Here is a 23429-nt window from a genome sequence, read left to right as displayed (position 1 = left end):
CCTGATCTGTGCAGTATTTCTAAATAAATAGACAAACAACATTCTCTCAGTTGAGAATTATAAAGTTATAGAGGCCAGGACAGGATGTAGGTAACTGGGGACACCAGGAAGTGTGCCCAGCTGCAGCTCCTGGTGGACGTGGAGCTGCGTATGGACTTGCTATGGATCATCCGGAATGCAGTGGTTACTTCTCATTCACCCAAATTTGTGAAAGCCCGGGCTCACACTGCTTAATCTCTTCTAATACGTTGAGCCAACCAAATTGCAGCATATCACTCTGCAATTGGACCTTGGACTTTCTGACTAACAGACCCCAATCAGTTAAGTTAGACAACCTCTCCTCCTCCACTCTCACCCTGAACACCAGCGTGCCTCAAGGCTGTGTGCTGAGCCCTCTTCTGTACTCGCTTTTCACCTATGACTGCGTTCCTGTACATGGTTCTAACGTACTCAAGTTCGCAAACGACACCACGGTGGTTGGTCTGATCAGAGGGGATGACAAGACGGCCTACAGGGACGAGGTCCAGCACCTGACGGCGTGGTGTGCTGACAACAATCTGGCCCTTAACACCCAGAAGACCAAGGAGATCATTGTGGACTTCAGGCATGCCAGGAGTCAACTTACGTCCCCATCTACATCAACAGAACTGTAGTGGAGCGTGTATCAAGCTTTAAATTCCTCGGTGTCCACATTTCCGAGGATCTCACCTGGTCCCTGAACTCCTCCATCCTGATCAAAAAGACGCAACAGCGCCTTTACTTCCTGCGGAGCATGAAGAAAGCTCACCTCTGTCCCAGGATACTGACAGACTTTTACCACTGTACCATTGAGAGCATACTCACCAACTGCATCTCAGTGTGGTATGGCAATTGTCCCGTATCAGACCGCAAAGCACTCCAGCGTGTGGTGAAGATTGCCCAGTGGATTATCGGCACCCAATTGCCCACTATTGAGAACACCTACCATAAACGCTGCCTGGGCAGGGCGAAAAGCATTATCAGGGATGCATCTCACCCTAACCATAGACTTTTTACTCTCCTCCCATCCGGTAGGCGCTACAGGAGCCTCCACTCCGGCACCAGCAGGCACAGGAAGAGCTTCTTCCCTGAGGCTGTGACGCTGCTGAACCTCTCATCACAGCGCTAAGCAGTATTGCATCCGTATTGTACTGTCTCAGTACTTTTATATTTGTGTGCTGTAGCACTTCTTTTATTCGCAGTTATTTTGTAAATAACATTTCTGGTCAGATGCTAACTGCATTTCATTGGTTTTATATCTGTACTCGGCACAATGACAATAAAGTTGAATCTAATCTAATCTAATCCTAACATTCAACCTAGCAAATCTTTGTTACACGCTTTCTATTGCAAATATATCCTTCCTTAGTTAGGGAAATGTGACCTGTACTCATGACTCTTGAACTAATGCATTTACAATAAAGACGAGCATACAAATTGCCTTCATAATTGTCTGCTGCCGTTGCATGTTAATGTTCAGTGATTTATCTGCAAGGACACCTCGGCCCCTCTGAAAATCAATACCTTTTAGAAAATACTCTGTGTTTTTACTTTTTCCATGAAAATGGATGACTTCGCATCTACTCGATTAACCATGTTATTGTCCATCCACTTAACCCACCCCAGTCCTTATGAAAAATTCTACGTCTTCTCATGGCTTTGTTTCATCAGCAAACTCGCTGAACTTGTTGTGGTTTACCCCCTTGAGTTGGAATTGAATTTTCCTGACAACCACTTACAATTCAATTCCTTTGTGCAGAAGTCAGATAAATCTATTGCAAAATTACTGCATGTTTTAGCACAAAATGGCTTTCAGCCAGCATTCTCTAACACACCATATTGTTGTTAGACTTTTCCTGACCCTGCCAGTCGCCAACTGTGAAGAACATACCTTATTGATGAGGGCAGGGATAAAAATGAATCTGAGACTTAAGTTCTTTTTTTCTGAAGATGGTCGGATAAGAATTGGTACATAACATTGATTTTAATGCCATTATACGAGACTGTTTTTCTCTCATGGCTCTGATCATTCTGCTGGCACAAAAGATAGTTGAATGAGATTTATATTTGTTTTCTTTCACATTTCAGTTACAACATTATAAGAGAGTGATTTAGTATATGAAGTTTAGTTCTTGTTTGGTGTTTTAGATATTATTTAAAAAGAGGCATTGAGATGAAGGGAATCATTAGGCTAAGTGAATGAGCAACGATCTGGCAAGTGGAGACAATGTGTGAAGATGCGAAATTATATATTTTGGCAAGAAAAATAAAAACAGAATCATATGATATAAATAATGGCGATTGCAGAGCTCTGAGATGTAAAGGGATCTGGGTGTCCAACTGCATTATTCACAGAAGGTTAATATGCTGGTACAGTAATGATATTGTTTATTGCTTAGGAAATTAAACAGAGAAATGAGGAGATTGTGTTTCAGATAGGTAGAATGTCATTGTGGCCACATCTGGAGCAATAATGTACTGTATTGGTGTCATTTGAGAAAGAATGTTAATGCATTGGAAGGCTTACACAACTAATACATAGAAAGGGCACATTGCCTAATGAGGTAAGATTGGATAGGCCAGACATTCATCCATTAAAGTTTGAAAGGATGAAAGAGGAATTGTTTGGCACACAAAAAAAATCCCAAGGTACCTTGACAGGGTGGATGTGGAAAGGATGTTTCCTTATGCAGAAGAATCAAACTAGTGATAAATGCTTAAAAATAAAGTCCACACTTTCAAGTATATATTTTTTTCTCTTAGGATATTGTGAATCTTTGGAATTCGCTGGAAGGATTTTGGTAGCTGAGCCTTTGAGATTTTCGAGGAAAGACATGAAAGGTTATTGTGGCTACAGAGATGTTACAAACAGATCACCTTTGATCTTAAGGATCAGACTTGAAGGCTGATTGACCGATTCCTGCTTCTACTTCAGATTTTTCTGTGTATATTTGTGTGTTTTGTGAGAGTCTACCGCTATATTCCAACAGTACTACCTGTCATAAATTGGGGATAACTTTGTTGAGCACCTCACCCCATCCCTTCTTGGTGACCAAACATTTTAATTCCAATTCCCATTCCCATTCTGAGATGTCGGTCCCTTAGGGTGGAGGAGGAACATCTTATATTCTGTCTGGGTAGCCTCTTTCTCACATCTTCTTCTATTCCCTACTCTGGCCTTTTACTTCTTCTCACCTGCCTATAACTCTCCCTCCCTTTCTCCTAGTGTCCATTCCCCTCTTATATCAGATGGCTTATTCTCCAGCCCTTTATCTTTCCCACCCACCTGGCTTCACCAATCACCTTCCAGATAGCCTCCTTCCCCTCCTCACACCTTTTTATTCTGGTGTCTCCCCCCTTCCTTCTCAGTCCTGAAGAAGGGTCTCGGCCCAAAACGTTGACTGGTTATTCATTTCTATAGATGCTGACTGACCTGCTGAGTGCCTCCAGCATTTAGTGTGTGTTGCTTTGGATTTCCAGTATCTGCAGACTTTCTTGTGTTCATGATTTAGTACTCTTAGAGTTATGCTTGAGTTCATTGGAATGCCTTATATTTTTCCTGTTGCACTTTATTATGGTTATATTTAATGTAAAATGTGTATTAGAATGCTATGCATTTCTGCAATTTTCTCAAGGCAGCTGTTTTCGTAGTTCTGTGTGACAAAATTGAATAATTAATTTCAAGATGATGTATTCAGCTTTATGTAATAATGCACAATTTAAAATATTTAATGCCTTTAAGCATTAATACTTTTTGAAACCTCATATTTGAATGGAGTTGGTGGAATTGATGGACCTCTGATTTACTGCCTGCTCAGGGCCCCCAGATATCTGAATCTGTTTTCTTGTATCTGTGTTGATTACAAATGGATTAGAAAAGCCATATAAAATAGCAAGAGGAAGGGTTGGCTGTGATTTTGGGTAGGACAGTAGATGTATGGGGAGAGATTTAATCAAGAAAGGTTAGTGAAAAAAAAGAGAAACAGAAGCAAATAAAAATCCTTGAGAGGTTGGTCAATGAAAATGCAGAAAACCATTCATTAGGAAACTTGCCAAGTTGTCTGGTGAATGAGAAAAAGCATTTTAAATGAGAGGTGTGATGAATGAAATTGGGTTATCCTCAAGAGATGAGCAGGCTGAAAGGACTGAAGGAAGTGAAAACAAGGAATAACTTAGAGATAAATGCTGTGTATAACAATGTAATAGGTATTTAGTCAGGTGGGGAAACTTAATTCGATGGAATGATATTAGCTTTTCTAAGCCTGTCTCTATTGAGACCAAGATATTAACCACCAATCCACCAATGCTTGTGGTTGACAAGTCTCTTGCCCACCATGCACGACATAGAGACAAACGGAGGGATGGGATGCTAGCCAATTTGTGGAGCTTGCAAGTCTCAGAAGGGGGGTAGGTTTTTGAAATGTGAAGGCTGACTAATTTAGATTAGGGCACATTCACAGGGTGGGAAACAATAAGTCAAGGCACATAGGGGTGGTGTTTGCTCACAGGTCACCAGATACTTTTGGAAAAAGTCAGGAAGCTTGGAGGAAAGCTGTGGGATAATCCAAGTTGGAGACATGGATGGATGTAAGAAAGAGTGAAGGAGCCAGAAGGAAGAGGGAGAGAAGGGAGAGGGAAATAAGATTAAAGAGCATGGCTTCTGAGCAACAGCTAATGTAAACATGCATGTGGACACAGGGATGAAGAAATTAATTCCATATTAATTACTTTAAATTTGTAAATATGGCTGCTTTTAAATCATATTTTTCTTTGAAATTTGGAGAAAGTCTAAGAACCTGAAATCAACAGTAGCATTACAGGTACAGTGCATCAGATGTACAATATTCACAGGAAACTCATAAAGTAAATATAAATGTTTAAAGATATACAAGAAAGAACACAATTAGAACAAAAATTAATTGTAGTACAAAGTGGTCAGAAAGTTGCTACACTGAGGTAGGGATTATGTCTGTACAAGTTGTTTCAAGAATGGAATGGTTGAAGAGAAGTAGCTAACTTCTCTACCCACATTAATTTTTTTTTTATAAATTCCTGGCATCTGACAAAGAAATAGACTCTTGATTTTTAACCAAAGAAGGTGTGATTTCTTTCTTCTAAAGCTTGCCCATTTTACCTGCTCTTGCATTAAATCACTGGATACCATTTCTGAGCCATGTTCAGTTAAATCTCCCAATCTTCGATTTAAAGCAATAGCTCTCTAGTCAAAGAAAACATTTTTCTTCTCATGTTTGAGACTGTATTTTGATATAACATGGAATAAATTGGATAGCACTTGAAAACAGATGCAGGGATCCATATGAACAATTAACCCATTGCCCATCGATTGCAAACGACCCAGCAGGCAGAAGTTTGTGATGCCTGCCAATATGTATAGTTGCAGTGTGACACTATGCCAGCTGTTGAGAAGCTAGGGAAACAAATATCATCAATAGCATCACTTAAAGGAGCAGAGCATTGTAGCCTCAGTGGTTGTTGTTTGTGATTCGGATTTACAAACTAGATTATGGGAAACATGGGAGGGAGTGCACTCTTTGATTATCGCCCTTTGTATTGGAGGTATTAGTGGAGCATATGGAAAGGCAAAGAGATATTTTACATCCACAGAATATTAGGAGGCCCTCAGACCAGTGGACAAAGGTGTTTGGTGGCTTACAGATTAGTGTTATAAAAAGAACAATGACCTCATGAGACATGTTGTCAAGATTAGTGAAACCCACTTCCTTCCAGCTTCACCTGTACCCTCGGACTTTGGACTTTGTAGCATGCTCCTGCCATCCACTTCTCAATGATCCCTAGCTGCGAAAGCTTATCCCCAAGTTTCATGTGTTTCACTTCAGCTTATGTTGCTACAAGCCTCACATCTACATCTCATATCTGTGCCCATTGCTCCCTATTCAGTCATATTGAGGAAATTTGCACATTAGATTCCATATGATCCAAGCATTAGAGGTAGCACTGATTGGTAACAGTGAAACATTGTTGACGGAAATACAAATTGACATACCATAATGTTTAATCATTTTAAACAAATTACATGTAATCCCATCAATCCTGAGCACTCATGTATACAATAGTACTCTAACTTTTAGATTGTTGTTTCCTCTACTACTTCCATTTTGGCTACACTTGTGCCCTATTTTGTAAGGCTTGGATTCTCCTGTTCTAGTCTTCAACATGTGTACTGCTACCACAACCTTGTAATACTGTACTGTCTAATGATGCTATGAAACTATCAAGACTGCAGGAACACATCTATAAAAGACACCTTGAAAAAGGCTACTTATGGTATTACTCAGTTTCAGAAGATGAAAGAAACATTTGAAAAGTGTTGCACACTCGAGTCATTTGCCAAGAAAAGCAGATGGAGCACCATATATGACAGGTCACCATGCTGGTTTAATGGCATTTATGAAAAAAGAAATTCAAAGTCTGTTTGCAATGCATTGTGTAATTCATCATCAATATCTTGCAGCCAAAAACTTCAGTCAGTAACTTTTTTCAAGCATGACTCTAGTAATATCTGCTATCAACAAAATGAAAGCTCATCCATTAAATAGTAGAATATCTTGCCAGTTATGCCAAGGTAACGATGAAGAGTTTGAACGCTTGCTTCTTTACACTGTAGTGCATTGGCTGTCAAAAGGCTGCTGCTTAAAAGGTGTCTTTGATCTTTTTGACACTGGTTGAATTTTTGCTCAAAGTTGACAAGAGCTTCAAAAACAAGATTGAACTTCTACATGGAGATGTGGCATGACTAGCAGATCTGAATGACAAAATGAACATTCTACACATGAAACTACAGGGTGAGAATTTCAATTTAATCCAAGCAAAAAGTGCAGGGTCAACTTTTATCGGGAAATTGGAAATATATAAGCAAAACATTTGGGAGTAGAATGTTCTCACAGTTTCCCTGCGTGGAAAGTATAGCACTCTCTTTCACAAATGGTGATTTGCAAGAGTACTGCTTACACCTGTAGTCACTGAAGAAGAATTTTCAGAACCGATTCAAGGATTTGAATGATCTGGAAATTCTGGACTGGGTAATTAACTCATTTTTTTGCAAAGTGGAGGAACAAGGAGAGCTTGCAAGAAAAAATGATCGGAATTCAGAATGATGAAGAAGCAAAAATGCTTTTCAAAAATGTTGGCTTTTGTGGTATGTGGTTACACTGTCAAATGAAGTTTCCTGGTCTTTGGAGAAGAGCCAAAACTGCTCTTCATTGGATTTCCATCCTCCTACCTTGTTGAAAGAGGCTTCAGTGAAGTGGACCACATATTCATGAAAAACAGAAACCGCTTGGACATTTTTACATGTGGGGACTTAAGGCTTTTACTGTCACAACTTGATGGAAGACATGTTGGCAAGTTTGAAGGTGCTTTTTGGGGGTGTTGGCAAGTATGAAGGTGCTTTATGGGGGTGTTGGCAAGTATGAAGGTGCTTCGGGGCGCGTTGGCAAGTATGAAGGTGCTTTGGGGCGCGTTGGCAAGTATGAAGGTGTTTTGGGGGGCGTTGAGCTGAAAAAAAGGTTGGGGAACACTGATGTGCTGATATTGTGACAGAAAATAACCATTCCTATTTCTCGAAAATAAATTAAATTATATTTTCACCTTTTATCAATAAAATGGAAAACATTCTTTTGTTTTTAGCAATCTCTTTCTGCCTGTCCTGCTTTTCCTATGTTTTAACGAATATTTTCTGTTGAATTTGAAGCATTGCTTCATCGTCAGATCAGGTATGGCAGGCTTGGTTGAAGGAAGGATTTGTGGAAAATTCCTCAGACTGCCGTAAGTCCATCCATGTACCTGGTCACGTGCCCCGTTGTCGACCGTCTCTTGCCTCTTGCCCTGTGCAACAACGATAAACATCCGACTCAGTTTCACGAGACGTTGACCACGAACGATGGTTCATGTTTGTTGACCCCGTTGAACATAAGTGAAAAATGATTTTAAATGTACATAGTGTTGTGAACCTTTGTAGGAGAACATAATGTTTTCCCTTTCCTATGTACTGTGCATTTTGCCACAATGACAGTTGCTCAGCTTAATGTAAGCAGCTAGACCCCGGCGAACAAATTTATTAATATTCCTGGCGGATGTCTCTGTGATAGAAATTTTGTCTGCACCCCCGCTTGGACACAGATACAATCTCGTGGGCACGTCAGACAGTCCCAGTGATCGTGTCAGTGCAAGTACCGAGAAAGGGGCGCGTAGCCCCTAGGATACTGCGATACGGAGAGCCCTTAAAAGGCAACGGGGTGCCCTTCGATGGCATGAGTTGTATAAAACTACCGCATGCAACTCCATACTTTCGAAAAGGCGCCAGTGCGACTCCTACCGTTAGGTTGCATTAACTTTGAAGAGTCTCATTCCAAAGGTGGATTTCTGGATCTTGTGCGGAAAAGATGGATTTGAGTTGCTGACATCTCCGAGAGAGCGCCAACAGCCTTCATATCAACAAGTGGGAACGAACACTTTGAAAATCCCAGTCTCACCCAGAAGAATATATCGTGGAATTAGCTGAAATAGTTACTTCACATGTGCGCGCACACACACCACGTCATTATACCAAATGCATGAGCGTGAAGTACCCACGGTAGAGTCTATCTTGCTCAGGAAAACAAATAAGGAAACATAGCAGAGTGATTCTGCCTCTTGGAAATGAGGTGCTGTCAAGTTTTACCAGTGCCGGGCTGTCCGTGCTGAGGGACAACCGAACCTCCCAGCGGCCGGCCTCCCGTGATGGACTTGAAGGGTGAAGGGGGCCGGACCGGAGGGCGGAGCAACGCGGCACCTCCGCCAAACAGCTGCACCCATTTCAAATGATGGTTCAGCGACAACATGGAGTCAGGTAACAACACACCTAGCCTGCACTGGGAATTTTGTGAAAAATAAGGTGGTGTTGACTGGCGAGAGACCCAGCAATCGCTTCAACTCCGTTTTTTTTCCGGCCGTCGTATCTACAAGGAAGCACGCCAGCCCGTCTGGGTTCGGATCGAGCAAGGGAAGGAGATGGGATGGTGCGGGGGTGCGGCAGTGTGCTCCTGCCGGCAGATATAGCGCGCTGTGCCCAGGTGATGAAGCCACCGAGAGGGTGAAGCCAAGCGATGGAACCGGCCGAGGAGCAGCCGAAGGCGGCCAAAGCCGCCCTGAAGGCGAAGGTGTCCCGGTCCAAGCGGAGGAAGAGCCTGTCAGGCAGGCTGTTCAGGAGGAGATCGCTGAGGTCGGTCGGCAGCTTTGTGAGGGGGGTCTTCAAAACTTTGTTCACTTTGGCACCTTTCGGAGAGGCGGCGCCCGCTGAGGGAGGAGGGGGAGAAGCAGAGGAGGAGGACGACGGGGGGTTCGGGAACGGCGCCGTCACTCTCGCCACCTGCAGCGAAGCGGGCATCGAAGGGCAACAGGAGCCCGGCGCCGCCAGGACTCAGTCCCAGTCCGGGAAGGAGCGTGCGTCCTGGGGCCACGGCAATAAACTCCCCGGCGTGTTGGGCTTGAAGAACCATGGCAATACCTGCTTCATGAACGCCGTGGTGCAGTGCTTGAGCAACACCGAGCTGTTCGCCGAGTACCTGGGCTTGGAGCAGTATCGCTCCGAGCTGAAGCAACTGCGAGCCAATGGCACCCTGGGCAGCAGAGAGCCGGCGTGTCAGGACAGCGCCGAAGTGACCGAGCAGCTCGCAGTGCTGGTCCGGGCGCTCTGGACACTCGAGTACACGCCGCAGCTTTCAGTACAGTTCAAGGTAGGAGCTCCTCCCATTCGGGGAAAGATAAATGGGGAGTAGAATTATTATAGCGATGTTGAACAGCCAGCCAGTCAAATTGTTATAAGAAAGTTCAGGTATTTTACAACTACCAGACAAAGTAACTGCTGAGGAAAAAGTAGCGCAATTTATTACACCGCCGCAGTTGTACTGTGGTGGATATGAAATTAAATGTGTAAGTGGTCTAACACGTTTGAACCAAGGTAATTCAAGTACCACTGAAACAAACCCAATACTTCTAGGACGTGGAAATGAGGCGTGTGTTTCTATCGATGTGATGATGTGCAATATTATTTTCTCTCAGCACCTATTGAGGTGCTTGCTAAATTTTAAGGTTTAAAATCTGTTTCCCTACCAGTAACCGACTCAGCCAACTTTCAGAGCGGTGTGTTAATCTCCCAGTTTTGCTGAATGACTAATGCTGATGTGTAGCATTAAACACAATACTACAGTCTTCGTTTTATTGTGCAGCAGCATTCCGTGTGCAACCCCGCATCCTGGTTCCCCCCCGTCGTATCTAGCCTATCCATTATTTCGAATTTGCGTCAGTCACAGTAAAAATTATCCTACCAGCTATTTTTGGAGGTTGCTTCATTTGAAAGCAAAGCTGCAAGTTTGAAAAGTTAATTATCCTCTTCCTCCTGGTAAAGTAGGAATTGAATCTGCAACTCTTTTATTTTAACTCAAGCAACTGCAGTGTGGCAGGAGGAAATTGTAAAGGTGATGATGTATAGCCACTGATAGTGAGAATGAAAAGTGATACGAAATTTACTTGAAATGAGTGATGCCAGATTTACTTAAAATGGGCTTTTGATTGCATCCTGGAGTTAATTGTGTCAATTATTTGCCATTGAAATAGTTGCATATTTGATTCAGACCACTGTGGAGCTGTGATGTGGCGGGTCTTAGTTTAAATGCAGTTATTGCTCTCCCCAGCAACACGTGCATTTTCCCATTCATAGAGATCTTACCGGCCTCTAGTAAAACGTTAATATAGTGTTACTTAACATAAAATGAATTCAAAGTAAATTTTATTATCGAAATACATATGTAAGCTTATACAACCCTGAGATTCGTTTTCTTTTGGGCATACTCATCAAATCTATAGAATAGTAACTATAACAGGCTCAATGAAAGATCAACCAGAGTACAGAGGACAACAAACTGTGCAACTGAAAGTATAAATAAATAGCAATAAATAAGGAGAACATGAGATGAAGAGACCTTGAAAGTGAGTCTGTTGGTTGTGGGAACATTTCAATGATGGGGCAAGTGAAGTTAGCTCCTTTTGTTCAAGAGCCTGATGGTTGAAGGGTAGCACCTGTTCTTGAACCACGTGGCACAAGTCCTGAGGTTCTTCATAAATTAAGTTTTGGTTCTTTACCAAAAGGTACCTGATAGCAGCAGCGAGAAGAGAGCATGACCTGGGTGGTTGTGGGGGGGGAGATCTCTGATGATGGATGCTGCTTTCCAATTAGTGTTTTTTACACCACCGTAGTTGTGGGTGTGAATTGCAGATGGAAAAGATCTAACATTTTTGAGGCAGGTGAATTTGACATACCGTAGAAAATCAGCTGGGCTGATGTTTAGAGGACATGACATGAGGCATTTGCTTGGGCTCCCATTTTGAAACTGCGTCAGGAAAAGATTGTTAGCTTCCATTGATTTAACAAATTTCATTTTATGTCTTCGGTAGATCTTCCTTGAATTCCAATTTTTACATACTATTAGAAATGTTGAATACTTCCTGGAGTCAGTCTTTTGTTTATGTAACCTTAACCATTCCCAACTTCTTCAAATGTCAGATAATTATTGCTTTTAACATTTTCTAAAGTCATTGCATCAATAATTTTTAAACATCAGGCGGCATTAGTTCACAGTGAAGTTTTTTGATTTGCTACTTTTAAATCTCAGCAAAAAAACAATAAACCAAAGCTTAATTTATGCAACACCTTTCACATTTGAAACATCTTGAATGAGTTCACAATTATTTCATAATATAGATTGAAGTGGAGTGACTCAGCTTTCTGTCATCAGCACTTGCTGGAAGGTGGTTGGCAGCTGTGTGGAAATTGAAGGAAGTTCTGGGCACGCGTTGAACTTTTGTTTCCTTATTTTTTTGTTGCCTTCACTTCCAGCAACACGTGTGTCCCTCCCCACTGATATCCTCCTGGCACTTATCCTTGTAAGCGGAACAAATGCTTTTTCTATGGGACTGTACTCCTTGGAGTTTAGAAGAATGAGGGGGGACCTCATAGAAACATTTCAAATGTTGAAAGGCATGGACAGAGTAGATGTGGCAAAGTTGTTTCCCATGATGGGGGAGTCTAGTACAAGAGGGCATGACTTAAGGATTGAAGAGTGCCCATTCAGAACAGAGATGCGAAGACATTTTTTTTAGCCAGAGGGTGGTGAATCTGTGGAATTTGTTGCCACGGCGGCAGTGGAGGGCAAGGCATTTTATGGCAGAGATTGATAGGTATCTGAGTAGTCAGGGCATCAAAGGTTATGGTGAGAAGGCGGGGGAGCGGGACTAAATAGGAGAATGGATCGGCTCATGATAAAATGGCAGAGCAGACTCGATGGGCCGAATGGCTGACTTCTGCTCCTTTGTCTTATGGTCTTACACCACCACCTTCACTCCCATTCAGGGCCCCAAACCATCCTTCCAGGTGAGGCGAGACTTTACCTGTGAACCTGTTAGGGTCATATATTGTGTCTGGTGCTCCCAGTGTGGCCTCCTGTATATTGGTGAAACCTAGTGTGGATTGGGAAACCATTTCGCCAAGCACCTACACTCCATCTGCCAGAAGAAGAGGGATCTCCCAGCGGCCACCCATTTTAATTCCACTTCCCATTCCCATTCCAATATGTCAATCCATGGCCTCCTTAACTGCCGCGATGAGGCCATACATTCCATCTGGGTAGCCTCCAAGTTGATGGTATGGACATCAATTTCTCGAACCTCTGGTAATGGATCCCCACCCACCTCTCTTTCACAATTCCCCATCCCCTTTTCCCTCTCTCACCTTATCTCCTCGCCTGCCCATCGCCCCCCTCTGATGTGCCTCCCCCCTTTTCTTTCTTCCATGGCCTTCTGTTCTCTCCTAATGGAATCCCCCTTCTCCATCCCTGTATCTCTTTCACTAATCAACTTCCCAGCACTTTACTTCATTCCGCCCCCTCCTGGTTTCACCTATCACCTTGTGTTTCTCCCTCTCCTTCCCCACCTTTTAATTCTACCCCTCATCTTTTTTTTCCCCAGACCTGCCGAAGGGTCTTGGCCTGAAACATTGACCGTGCTTTTTTTTATAGAAGCTGCCTGGCCCACTGAGTTCCTCCAGCATTTTGGGTGTGTTGCTTTCCAGCATCTGCAGATTTTCTCTTGTTGGCAACACTTAGTTATTCATGCCCACCCTTGTCTGTCACTTACTTTTCTAATATCTAGTTACTGATTTTATGATGCCAATGGTTTCTATTTCCACAGATGCTGTCTGATTGGCTGTGTTTCCATTATTTTCCTTTTTTTGTGCCATTGTAACATCTGTAGGATCCTTTTTCATTATTTGCTTACATCAGTTCAAAGAGGAATGCGTGTCAACTAAAGTCACTATTATTCTTTGGAATGTGTTATGGAATGAGTCATAGAAACATGCAAACTGAAACTTTAATTTAGTTTCTTATCAGGTATCCTAAATAGTGTTCTTTTTGATTCTACCACCAATGCATATTGTAGGAAAATAAATTCCATTGACTGAAAAATAAAATATCCATTACTTTTAAATTTGTCAGCATTTCCTTTTCAGTAATAATTATATTGAACATGCAAAAGCATCATTTTTTTTTGCCAACAAAATCACTTTGTGGAGCACCTGCCTGAGCATATTCTGTTGCTTCAAATATTGGACATTGAATTCAAAGATGAATTTGTTTACATTTTTCTTGAATATTTTTAATGGCTGTTTGTTGAAGTTACAGTGATATAATTACTTGTCTAAAGTTCAGCATAAAGCAATACAGGCAGTTGTTATCCAATCCTTGCACTTACCTCTGTATAGATCTCAGTAAGGTGCTTGTACATTAATACACCTCTGCTTGTATAAAGGCAGACCTATTGAGGGACAATGGTGAAAAATTACTCTTCTAACTTTTCCTCCTCACTCCATTTGGTTTCCAGCTGTAGCCATGTTTGCCTGTAGCCAAACCCACACCTGGGCATCATTGCACTCACCCTGAGCAACTTTCCTTCTGTGTTTTCAGCTGTGTCCTTCATGTTCATCTTGAAACCATCTTTAACTGGAGCCCCAGATTTTCTACTTTGGAGCTGTTTAGCAGGATGCTGCCCGGATTAGAGGGCATATGCTACAACGAGAGGTTGAACACACCGAAGTTGCTTTCCCTGGAGTGGCAGAGGCTGAGAGGAGATCTGATAGAGCTTTATAAGATTGAGAGGCACGGATAGAGTACAGACATTATTATTTTCCTATGGTTGAAATGTCTAATACCAGAGGGCATGCATTTAAGGTGGGAGGGAATAATTTTAAAGAAAATGCAAGGGGCAAGTTTTTTTTAACAAAGACTGGTCAGTGCCTGGGATGCATTGTCTGGTATGGTGGTAGAGGTAGATACATTAGAGACGTTCAGGTAGATACACTGATTTGACGAAAATGAAAGGATATGGGTGTTGTTTAGGCAGAAGAGATTAATTTATTTGGATCAGCACAACTTTATGGGCCAAAAGGCCTGTTTTGTGCTGTACTGTTCTATGTTCACTTCCATCAAACTTGGTGAATAATGCTGTGTGTCTGTGTCCTGACCCTTTAACACTATTTTGTTTCAAGTTCATAATCATTTCCTCAGTTGGATTTTTATCCTACCGCTGCCCCAAAACAGCCCTGAGCAACGATGGTAGGATTGAGATTGTGGACATGATCTATCATTGATCCTTATCCAACATGACTGCTACCTTACTGCTGCCCATTTCACAGTGGGTAATACAGTTCTATTTGACATAGGTGATTGACTGAAAGGCTTTTTCTGTAATCACTGAAAGAATCTTAACAATCTTTAGCCCCAGTTACTTTAAAGTTCAGCCTCATAAATATGCAAACTAAATAACAGACTATACATTTGTCACTTGCTGTGTGGTGATTGTTGTTATTTATTAGCAATTTTCAGTGAGGTTACTGAAAACAAATATAGTGGATTTTGGTTAATTGAGCGATCGATTAATCAGGGGAGCTGCTTATTTAGGACAAATAAAGATATCGAGAAAACTGTCGGGATTCCCTTCATTTATTTGGGAAACAGTCTGCTGCATAATTGGGGCAAGAGACTGTTGCCAAACATGTTCTAATTAATGTCAGTTATGCATGGCCTAGACGCTACACTGTGTTTAGAGTGAATGGTTTTTAAATGGTGTCAGTTGTGTTTGCGCACAAAAAGCAAAGATTTTTCGTACTGATAGTTGGTGAGAAATAAGGAATAAGACAATTCTGAATTGTTTTGCTCACTGCGGTTTCAATCATTCAAGCTTGGAGATGCCAGAAACATCCAGGAGTGAAAACATAACGATTTCACTACTTCAACAAGTTAGCAACTATGGCTACGTCCACACTACGCCGGATAATTTTGAAAACGCCGCTTTCGAGTAAAAATGACAGGCGTCCACACTAAGCGTTTTTCAAAATATCTCCGTCCACGTTAGGTGGATATTTGGGCGAATCTCCTCCTACTGGGCATGCGCAGGACACAGAAAGCAAACGAAGAGGAAACGATATACTTAGTGCGCGTTCATCCAGTTACAGAGTAGAAAAACTTTAAAGGAATTGCTCTTGGCTGTCGCGCAGGAGGACTTAAAACTTAAAAAAAACAAATACTGGAGCGTATGGAGGCAACCGACAGGGAGTTCACGGACGGTATAACCCAGCTGACGACGAACATTGAAAAACTGATTAACTCTGTTGCATTAATAAAGCACCTTGTTAAATGTATAAAACGTCTGCATCAGTGTTATCTAGTATTTCCATACAATGTTGCATTAGGCTGTTACACATCTATTGTCAGAGAAGTACTTGCATAAATAGATAAACCACCTTCATACAAGCAAGGACAGAAAACAGGGCGAAGTGAGTATACTTATTCACTTCTTCACTTCGTTGTTAAAACAACGAACATCTGTTCCGGCACGTCATGACAGCGTTTTTAAATAGTCAAAAAAGCTCACTTTACAATTTAACTCTCATGCTGTTCACACCAACTGCGTGTTATAACAGCAATACGGCAGTGCTTGCGCAGTACCAAGCAGAAGCAGAAACAAAGCATTGTTGTTGTGTTGTCATGACAATGTTTTTAAATCTCTCCGGTTATCCCGTACACACTACGCCGGATATTAAGCGTTTTCAGATTTATTCACTCTGGAGAGTGTTTTCGAAAATCTCCGTTTTCGGGGGCTGAAAACGCCGGCTCAGTGTGGACGGGAGGGCAAAACGAAGAGAAAAAGCTTCGTTTTCAAAATTATCCGGCGTAGTGTGGATGTACCCTAAGAAGTGTTTGAAGGTATCGACAATCATCTTGAAAGTTACAATGAAAATAAAGATTTAGAGGGTGCATTCGTCGATTGCATTGTACAGTATCTACACTATCTGCTTCAGGTTTAAGATGGCGTTGGTGAAGTACAGTGACTTGTTGGCAGCAAACAAAACTACTAACTACTTTATTAATCATACTTTTTCTCAGAACCAATCACTGCAACTTCCCTTTTGCAGTTGAGCTTTAGAACCACTTGTATAACCTGTAAGAGGTGTTGGGCCTGAGAGCGAGGAACAACATGTATGGCTGATTTAAGCAACAGGCCAGATTCGAAAGGTTGGGTATGGGCTGAATTGAGGTGATGGCGCCCAGACCCCAGAGTATATTGAAGCAACAGGGCCCGGGTCTGAGATCGAGAAACGAGCTGATGTTTGGCCAGTTAAGTGCTGGGTCACATTGAAAAGGCCAGGGTCTTGGGGCTGGAGGAGAGGGATGGCCTGGCATTCAGCTTGCTGTTCGGTGAGGTTTACTTGTATCTGTGCTTAACTGAGGCTGTTGCCTGCAACTAATGGGCTCCTGAATCGGCTGCAGTGATGACTGGCTTCGTGGACGCTCTTTTGTGAGCTTCAGTTCTGAATGTTATTTGCTTTATTTTATTGTTTGCATAATTTGTTCTTTTTCTGCACATTGGGTGTTTGACATTTTTTTTGAATGGGTTTATTCGGTTTCTTTGTTTTATGGCTGCTTGTAAGGAGAGAAATTTGAAGGTTTTGCATTCTTTGAGCTTTGCACAATTCCTCCATGGACGGTCCCACGCCCGGATGTGAAAGGAGGAGGGTTGGGCATGAGGCTAGCAAACCCATCCTGCAAAAACCCAGAGCTAGAGAAATGCCAACCGAAGTTCAGAAGGCTTCATCCCTGAGAGGAAGGATAGATAAAGAGGGTGGGCTATACCGGCAAGCAACATGAAAGAATGACCCTGGACTGAGGGCTCTGGCGAGGGTCTGTTGGCAGTCTATGTCCCAGCAGGGGTGATACGGAGAAGAAGAAAAGCTGTAAACACGTCTGCAAAGATTTTATTCATTGCATACACTGGATGAATTCCTCCATCAATAACTATTCTTCTTCGGTTGTCCATCGAAATCGGATGACGACACCCACTCCTTTAACGGTGAGATCTTTGATGACTATACTGTCCTATCCTGGACCCACAAGCTCTATTGCAGGTGGGACATGTATATGTGGTAGTGGTGGCAACCATGGCTGCATTTCTCCTGGCTCTCTTCTGCTGTCTTCTGGTTGTTCTTTCCATCTCCAGAATACGAACCCCGCCCCTACACAGCTGTCGCCAAGTGGTACGGTCAGCTGCAACCTCCTCCAGGTCCTCGGGTCTGATCTTGCACTTCCTTAAAGCGTCCTTTATCTGATCCTTACAGCGCTTCTTCGGCCTTCCAGCTGAGCATCGACCATGATGTAGCTGGTCGTATAACACTCTACAGGGTAGCCGACATGGGGGCATCCTTATCATGTGCCCCAGCAACTGCAGCTGATGCTGGGTGATCATGGCCTCAATACTTCTGCAGTTGGTCTTTACAAGTATTTCAGTGTGAGGCTCCCGCTCACGGCAGGTAACTTCCAGGATGCGCTGGAGGCAGCTTATGTGGAAGCGCTCCAAGGACTTGATGTGATGGCTGTAGGTTACCCAAGCTTCACAGCTATAAAGGAGGGTGGTGACACAAACCGCTTGGTATACGGCGACCTTTGTGGAGGGTCGAAAGCTCCTGTTCTGAAAGACTCTACGCCAAAGTCTCCTAAAGGCAGCTGATGCCTGTTTAATGCGGCTCTGGATGTCGTTGTCAATGCCGCTATCCTCAGAGAGAATGCTCCCCAGGTATTTGAAATTTGGCACCACTGACAGCTTTTCATCACCAACAGTGAAGGTAGGTAGAGTGAGTGGGACACTGGTACTCCATTGGCAAACCATTCTGTCTTGGTGGTATTGACAGTGAGCCCCGTCCTGCTGTACGCTCTCACCGCCATAGCAAGGACAGTCTGAAGATCCTCTGGAGTATGGGCCACAAAAGCACAGTCGTCTGCGTACTCCAGCTCTAGGAGCCGTTCTCCATGGAGTTTGGTGGTTGTGCGGAGCCTCCTGATGTCAAAGAGGTTGCCATTTAATCTGACGTCCACTGCCACACCGCTGCTGCCTTCAGTCTCATTGTTGAGAAGCTTGGTAACACACAAGAGGAAGATGTTAAAGAGCACTGGCGCTAGCACACACCCCTGCCTCACCCCTGTGTGTACAAGGAAGGGCTTGGACTCTTGTCCTCCAATGGTCATCCGAGCAGTCATTCCATTGTGGAACTGGCGGAGGACGTTAACTAATTTATTGGGACAGCCAAACTTGAGGAGGACATCCCATAAGAGCTCTCTTTGCACAGTGTCGAATGTTTTGGGGAGGTTGACAAAGGCCATAAACAGGCCCTGATATTCCTAATAACTATTAGAAACTAATACACAGTTTTATAGTACTATTGGTAGTGTTCTAATTTGCTCTGTATTTCATTTAAGTATATAATTTGCCTTTTTATACTTATTAACTATTTCTGTGAAACTTTGGCTAATTGGGGCATCCACTTTTTGGGATCAAAATGTACCGGACCTGATGTGTCCATATTACCTGGAATCCACTGTTTGTTTAAATGTATGTCATGGTACCTTTTGTTTAAACGTATGTCATGGTACCTTTTGTTTTGCTGTTCTGTGGTTCCTCCCCCCCCCCCCCCATTCCCTATTTGTGAAATTTTCATTTTCTTTTCTCATCAGCCTTCAAGTTCATTTGGATAACAATCTGCTGGTATTGATCCATTGGCATGTTCCAGCAATATAGCTATTCCCTCTCCAGAGGTTCAAGGGCACTCAAGGGCAGAACCTTGCTATCCTAATTATGAAATCGTTTGTGGTTTCATTAAATTATTCTTATCTAGATGAATGGTTGAAATATTTACTACGTAAATCTTGAAGGACGAGAATACATGTGTTTTAGCAAATATCCACTTCGCAGTCCAGGTGAAGGATCCTGGCTTAAAATATCAACTGTCCATTTCCCTCTACACACTGCTTGCCCTGCTGAGCTCCTCCAGCAGTTTGCTTTTTGTTCAAAATAACACATTAGTAACATATATCAAGGAATTGATAGTGTAGCTAACAGATTTGCTTCAACACATCCTCAGTGACTGGGATTCAGTTCCGACTTCTGGTACAGTTGGTCTATAGCAGGAGTTTTTTTTTGTGCCATTGGCCAATATCATTAAGTAAGTGCTCTGTGGAACACCTGGTTTAGGGTTTGTGTTACCTTTAATTACTTGGGTTTCTTTCCACATCACAAAGCTGTGCAAGTTGGTATCTGGCCACTCACTGAAGGTGTGTGTTTGTGTGTTTAAGCTCTGGGGTAGTTGGTGAGAATGGAGGGAGTGTAAAATGAGATTAATGCAGGATTAATGCAATTGGATGCTGATGTGAACTTGATGGACTGGAGGGCCTAACTGTATGCTGGATAAATCTGAGAGTCTAAATTGTGAGGTTTGCTCTCAATGTTGAAAATTTTTATTGACATTATTTGGAGTTTTATTTTGTGAAGAAATCTAGTACATGCCACCCCTGAGTAACAAACACCTGACTTTCATAGCTGACTTGCTGAAAGTGGCCACGCATGTTGATATCATAATAAAGGAACACGTGGCATGCTTACCTTTATTAATCGAAGCATTGAGTTCAAGGGTCATAGGGTCATAGAGCACTTAAGCACAGAAGCAGGTCCTTTGATGCATCTAGTCTGTTCTGACCCATTGATCTGCCTTGTCCCATTGACCTGCACCTAGACCATAGCCCTCCACGAACCCCTCTCATCCATGTACCTATCCAAACTTCTCTTAAACATTGAAATCGAGCTTGCGTGCACCACTTGTGCTGGCAGCTCATTCCGCACTCTCATGACCCTCTAAGTGAAGAAATTCCCCTCGTGTTCCCTTTAAATACTTCACCTTTCACTCTTAACCCATGACCTCTAATTGTAGTCTCCCCAACCTCAGTGGAAAAGGCCTGCTTGCACTTAACCCCATAATTTTGTTTACCTCTGTCAAATCTCCCCTCAATCTTCTACATTCTAGGGAATAAAATCGTAACCTGTTCACCCTTTCCTTTTAACTTAGGTCCTCAAATCCTAGCAACATCCTTGTAAATTTTCTCTGCACTCTTTAAATCTTATTGACATCTTTTATGTAGGTGTGTGACCTAAACTGCACACAATGTTTCAAATTAGGCCTCGCCAACATCTTACACAATTTCAACATAACATCCAACTCCTGTACTCTATGCATTGATTTATGAAAGCCAAAGTACTAAAAGCTTTCTTTGTGACCCTATCTACCTGTAATGCCACTTTCAAGGATTTATGGATCTGTATTTCCAGATCTCTCTGTTCTACTGCACTTGTCAGCGCCCTGCTGTAAGTCCTATGTAAGTCCTATCTTGGTTGGTCTTCCCAAGTCAGGAATTTATTTTGCAGCTTTATAAAACTGTGGTTAGGCTGCACCTGAAGGGTTGCATTCAATTCTGGTAACTCCATTATAAGAGAATGTGGAGGTTTGAGAAGGGTGCAGAAGAGATTTACCAGGATGCTGCCTGTATGTCAAGTCAGTCAGTGGAAACACTCAGCTGGTTTGTCAGCATCCACAGAAGAGGTACCTAACATTACACATTTGCTTCAACATTGGATTCACTGAAAAAACTTTCTCTACTTCCAGGGCTTTCCACTTTTGTTTCCAATATCCAGCAATTAACTCTTGCCAGTTTTTTCAATCATCTTCACATAGATGGTGTTTCCAGGGTGGATGAACTGAATTGCTGAATAATTATCTCTGGGTTTTAACAACTATGCATACTCTTTTTTTTTAAACATTGTGATAAATCTTGTTTTAATGAGGAATGATTGTTTTATTTCAGAATATAGTTGCAAAATATGGATCCCAATTTCGTGGAAATTCCCAGCATGATGCACTTGAGTTTCTTCTGTGGTTACTGAACAGAATTCACGAAGACCTCAATTGTTCACCCAACAAAAAGGCGAAGCCTTCTGTAAAGGTACCTTAGTGCAAACTGCACAATTTATTTTATTGCAGAAATCACCGCTTATAATCCACACTTTGTGTTGTTTAGAGGGCGTTTGTCCTGTTGTTAATGTAAGAATAATAAAATAGTCTGATAAACTACCTCAAAATATGCCCTATAAGCCAGTTTGGTACATATGAATGATATGTTCTGGTAATAATTATCTCCCCCATACCACTTTATCTATAAATTTAGTGGAGAAATTTTACAGTCTCAGCATTAAGTGCTTTACTGTTTGCAATGCAGCCGCTCTGTAAAAACGTGAATAAAAACAGACAACGTTGGATATATTTACAAAATAAATGAACTCTTTTGGAGAGAGGCACAGAGTTAACATCATAGACCAGATTTCTTTCTTCTTTTTGATACAAGGCCATCAGCCTGGAATAATAACACGTTTTCCATGGGTTCTTCCTGACTTGTTATTTCCAACATTTTCTGTTTCTATGTTTAGATTTTCCAGCACAGTATTTTGCTTTAGTAGTTAAAATTTTGTTTGAGTAATCAATATTCACATGATGGTCACGTGGAGTGTCATGATTATTGTAGATAAAATATAAGCAATGAATGTAGTTCTTCTGAATACAAAGGTGAAGCATTATTATTTAAATGAAGTTATGGGTTTTGGTACTAAATTTATTTAGAACAGCAATGTCTTTGTTTTTTAACTAAAGTATGTTATAAATATTTGTCAATGATTAACCATTATTAATAGTGGCGTCTTTGTTTTTTAACTAAAGTATGTTATAAATATTTGTCAATGATTAACCATTATTAATAGTGGCAATGGTTAATGCAAAGCAAATTATCAGTGAATTCTTACTAAACGTTTGCAGATTTTGTTGGAAGAAACTTGTTTTTTTAATATATATTTATGAAAGAAAAATAGATGTTTATTGGGGTCTTAAAATAAGCATCCAGATCCGTTCAAAATTCTAATTTGTCATATCTGCCTTGATCACTGGTCATTGCCAGCATATACTTTATACCTTATTGTCGCCAAACAATTGATACTAGAACGTACAATCATCATAGCGATATTTGATTCTGCGCTTTCCGCTCCCTGGATTACAAACTATAACTAACTATAAATATACTAACCCACACTGCAGAATTGATGATGGTCTGTCTGTGTAAGTACCAACATGTGATGTCATGGTGTGCTTGTGGATCAGCACTATTCTTTAATACGTTTTCCACAGCCACCTCAACGGATAGCGAATTTGTGAGTAATCTCTAATTTTCATTTTGTTTTGAGGAAGGTGTGAATTAGCCATTTATTGTAATATTATCACAAGTTCAAACCCTTTAGGTGGAGGAGGTGAAAGTAAAGTATTTCAGACCATAGTAATCCTGCTGCAAAGAATCATGGTCTTTGACTTTCTTGGAACCGAGGTAAATGCTGTGGCAGGATCCAAAACTTCTAAGACTGTTTGTTTGCAAAGGCCCATGTACATGTGCTAACACACTTTTGCTCTATAGTTACCAGTGCAAACAATTGATTATTGGCTCATTATTCCTGCAAGTCAAAACTAGAAGAGTACCTTGCGTTATTTCAAATGTGCATTCGAATTCTGAGGATATTCAGAAATTATTGATGTTTCCATCTTTTCTGTGGAACTGAGAATTAAGTTTATTTTTAGTGTTTTATTTGCCCTATTGTAAAAGAACGCTTTCTGTAAGAACACAGTCATCACTTCATCCATGTAATAAACTTCAACATGTTCTTATTATGCTAGGCAATTGTTGCTGCCATTGATTTCATATGTGAGATGTCATTTATCTCCTATTTGGTAGAATTTGTATTTATTCAGGTGCTATGGCTTTGTAGCCCAGTGAGAAATTTGGAATGATTGTCTCCTGGCAAGGTACAGGTTGGTGGAATAGTGGTTTCCAAATTGTGAACAAATTCACAAAGTGTACCTCAAATCAAGA

General features: G+C 41.7%; 1 protein-coding gene across 1 annotated transcript in view; it reads left to right on the top strand.

Annotated features, from left to right (window-relative positions):
* The first annotated feature begins 8856 nt into the window (after nucleotides 1-8856).
* usp43a (ubiquitin specific peptidase 43a) overlaps nucleotides 8857-23429 on the top strand; it is a 484729-nt gene continuing 470156 nt past the window's right edge. The window contains exons 1-2 of the mRNA XM_063074321.1: nucleotides 8857-9773; nucleotides 21330-21467. Coding sequence (XP_062930391.1) covers nucleotides 9144-9773; nucleotides 21330-21467 — 768 coding nt within the window. The 5' untranslated portion in view covers nucleotides 8857-9143. The remainder of the gene's footprint in view (nucleotides 9774-21329; nucleotides 21468-23429) is intronic.

The sequence above is a fragment of the Mobula hypostoma genome, chromosome 22 (genome assembly GCF_963921235.1).
Source record: "Mobula hypostoma chromosome 22, sMobHyp1.1, whole genome shotgun sequence".
NCBI lineage: Eukaryota > Metazoa > Chordata > Chondrichthyes > Myliobatiformes > Myliobatidae > Mobula > Mobula hypostoma.
This window is presented reverse-complemented; position numbering and strand designations above follow the sequence as displayed.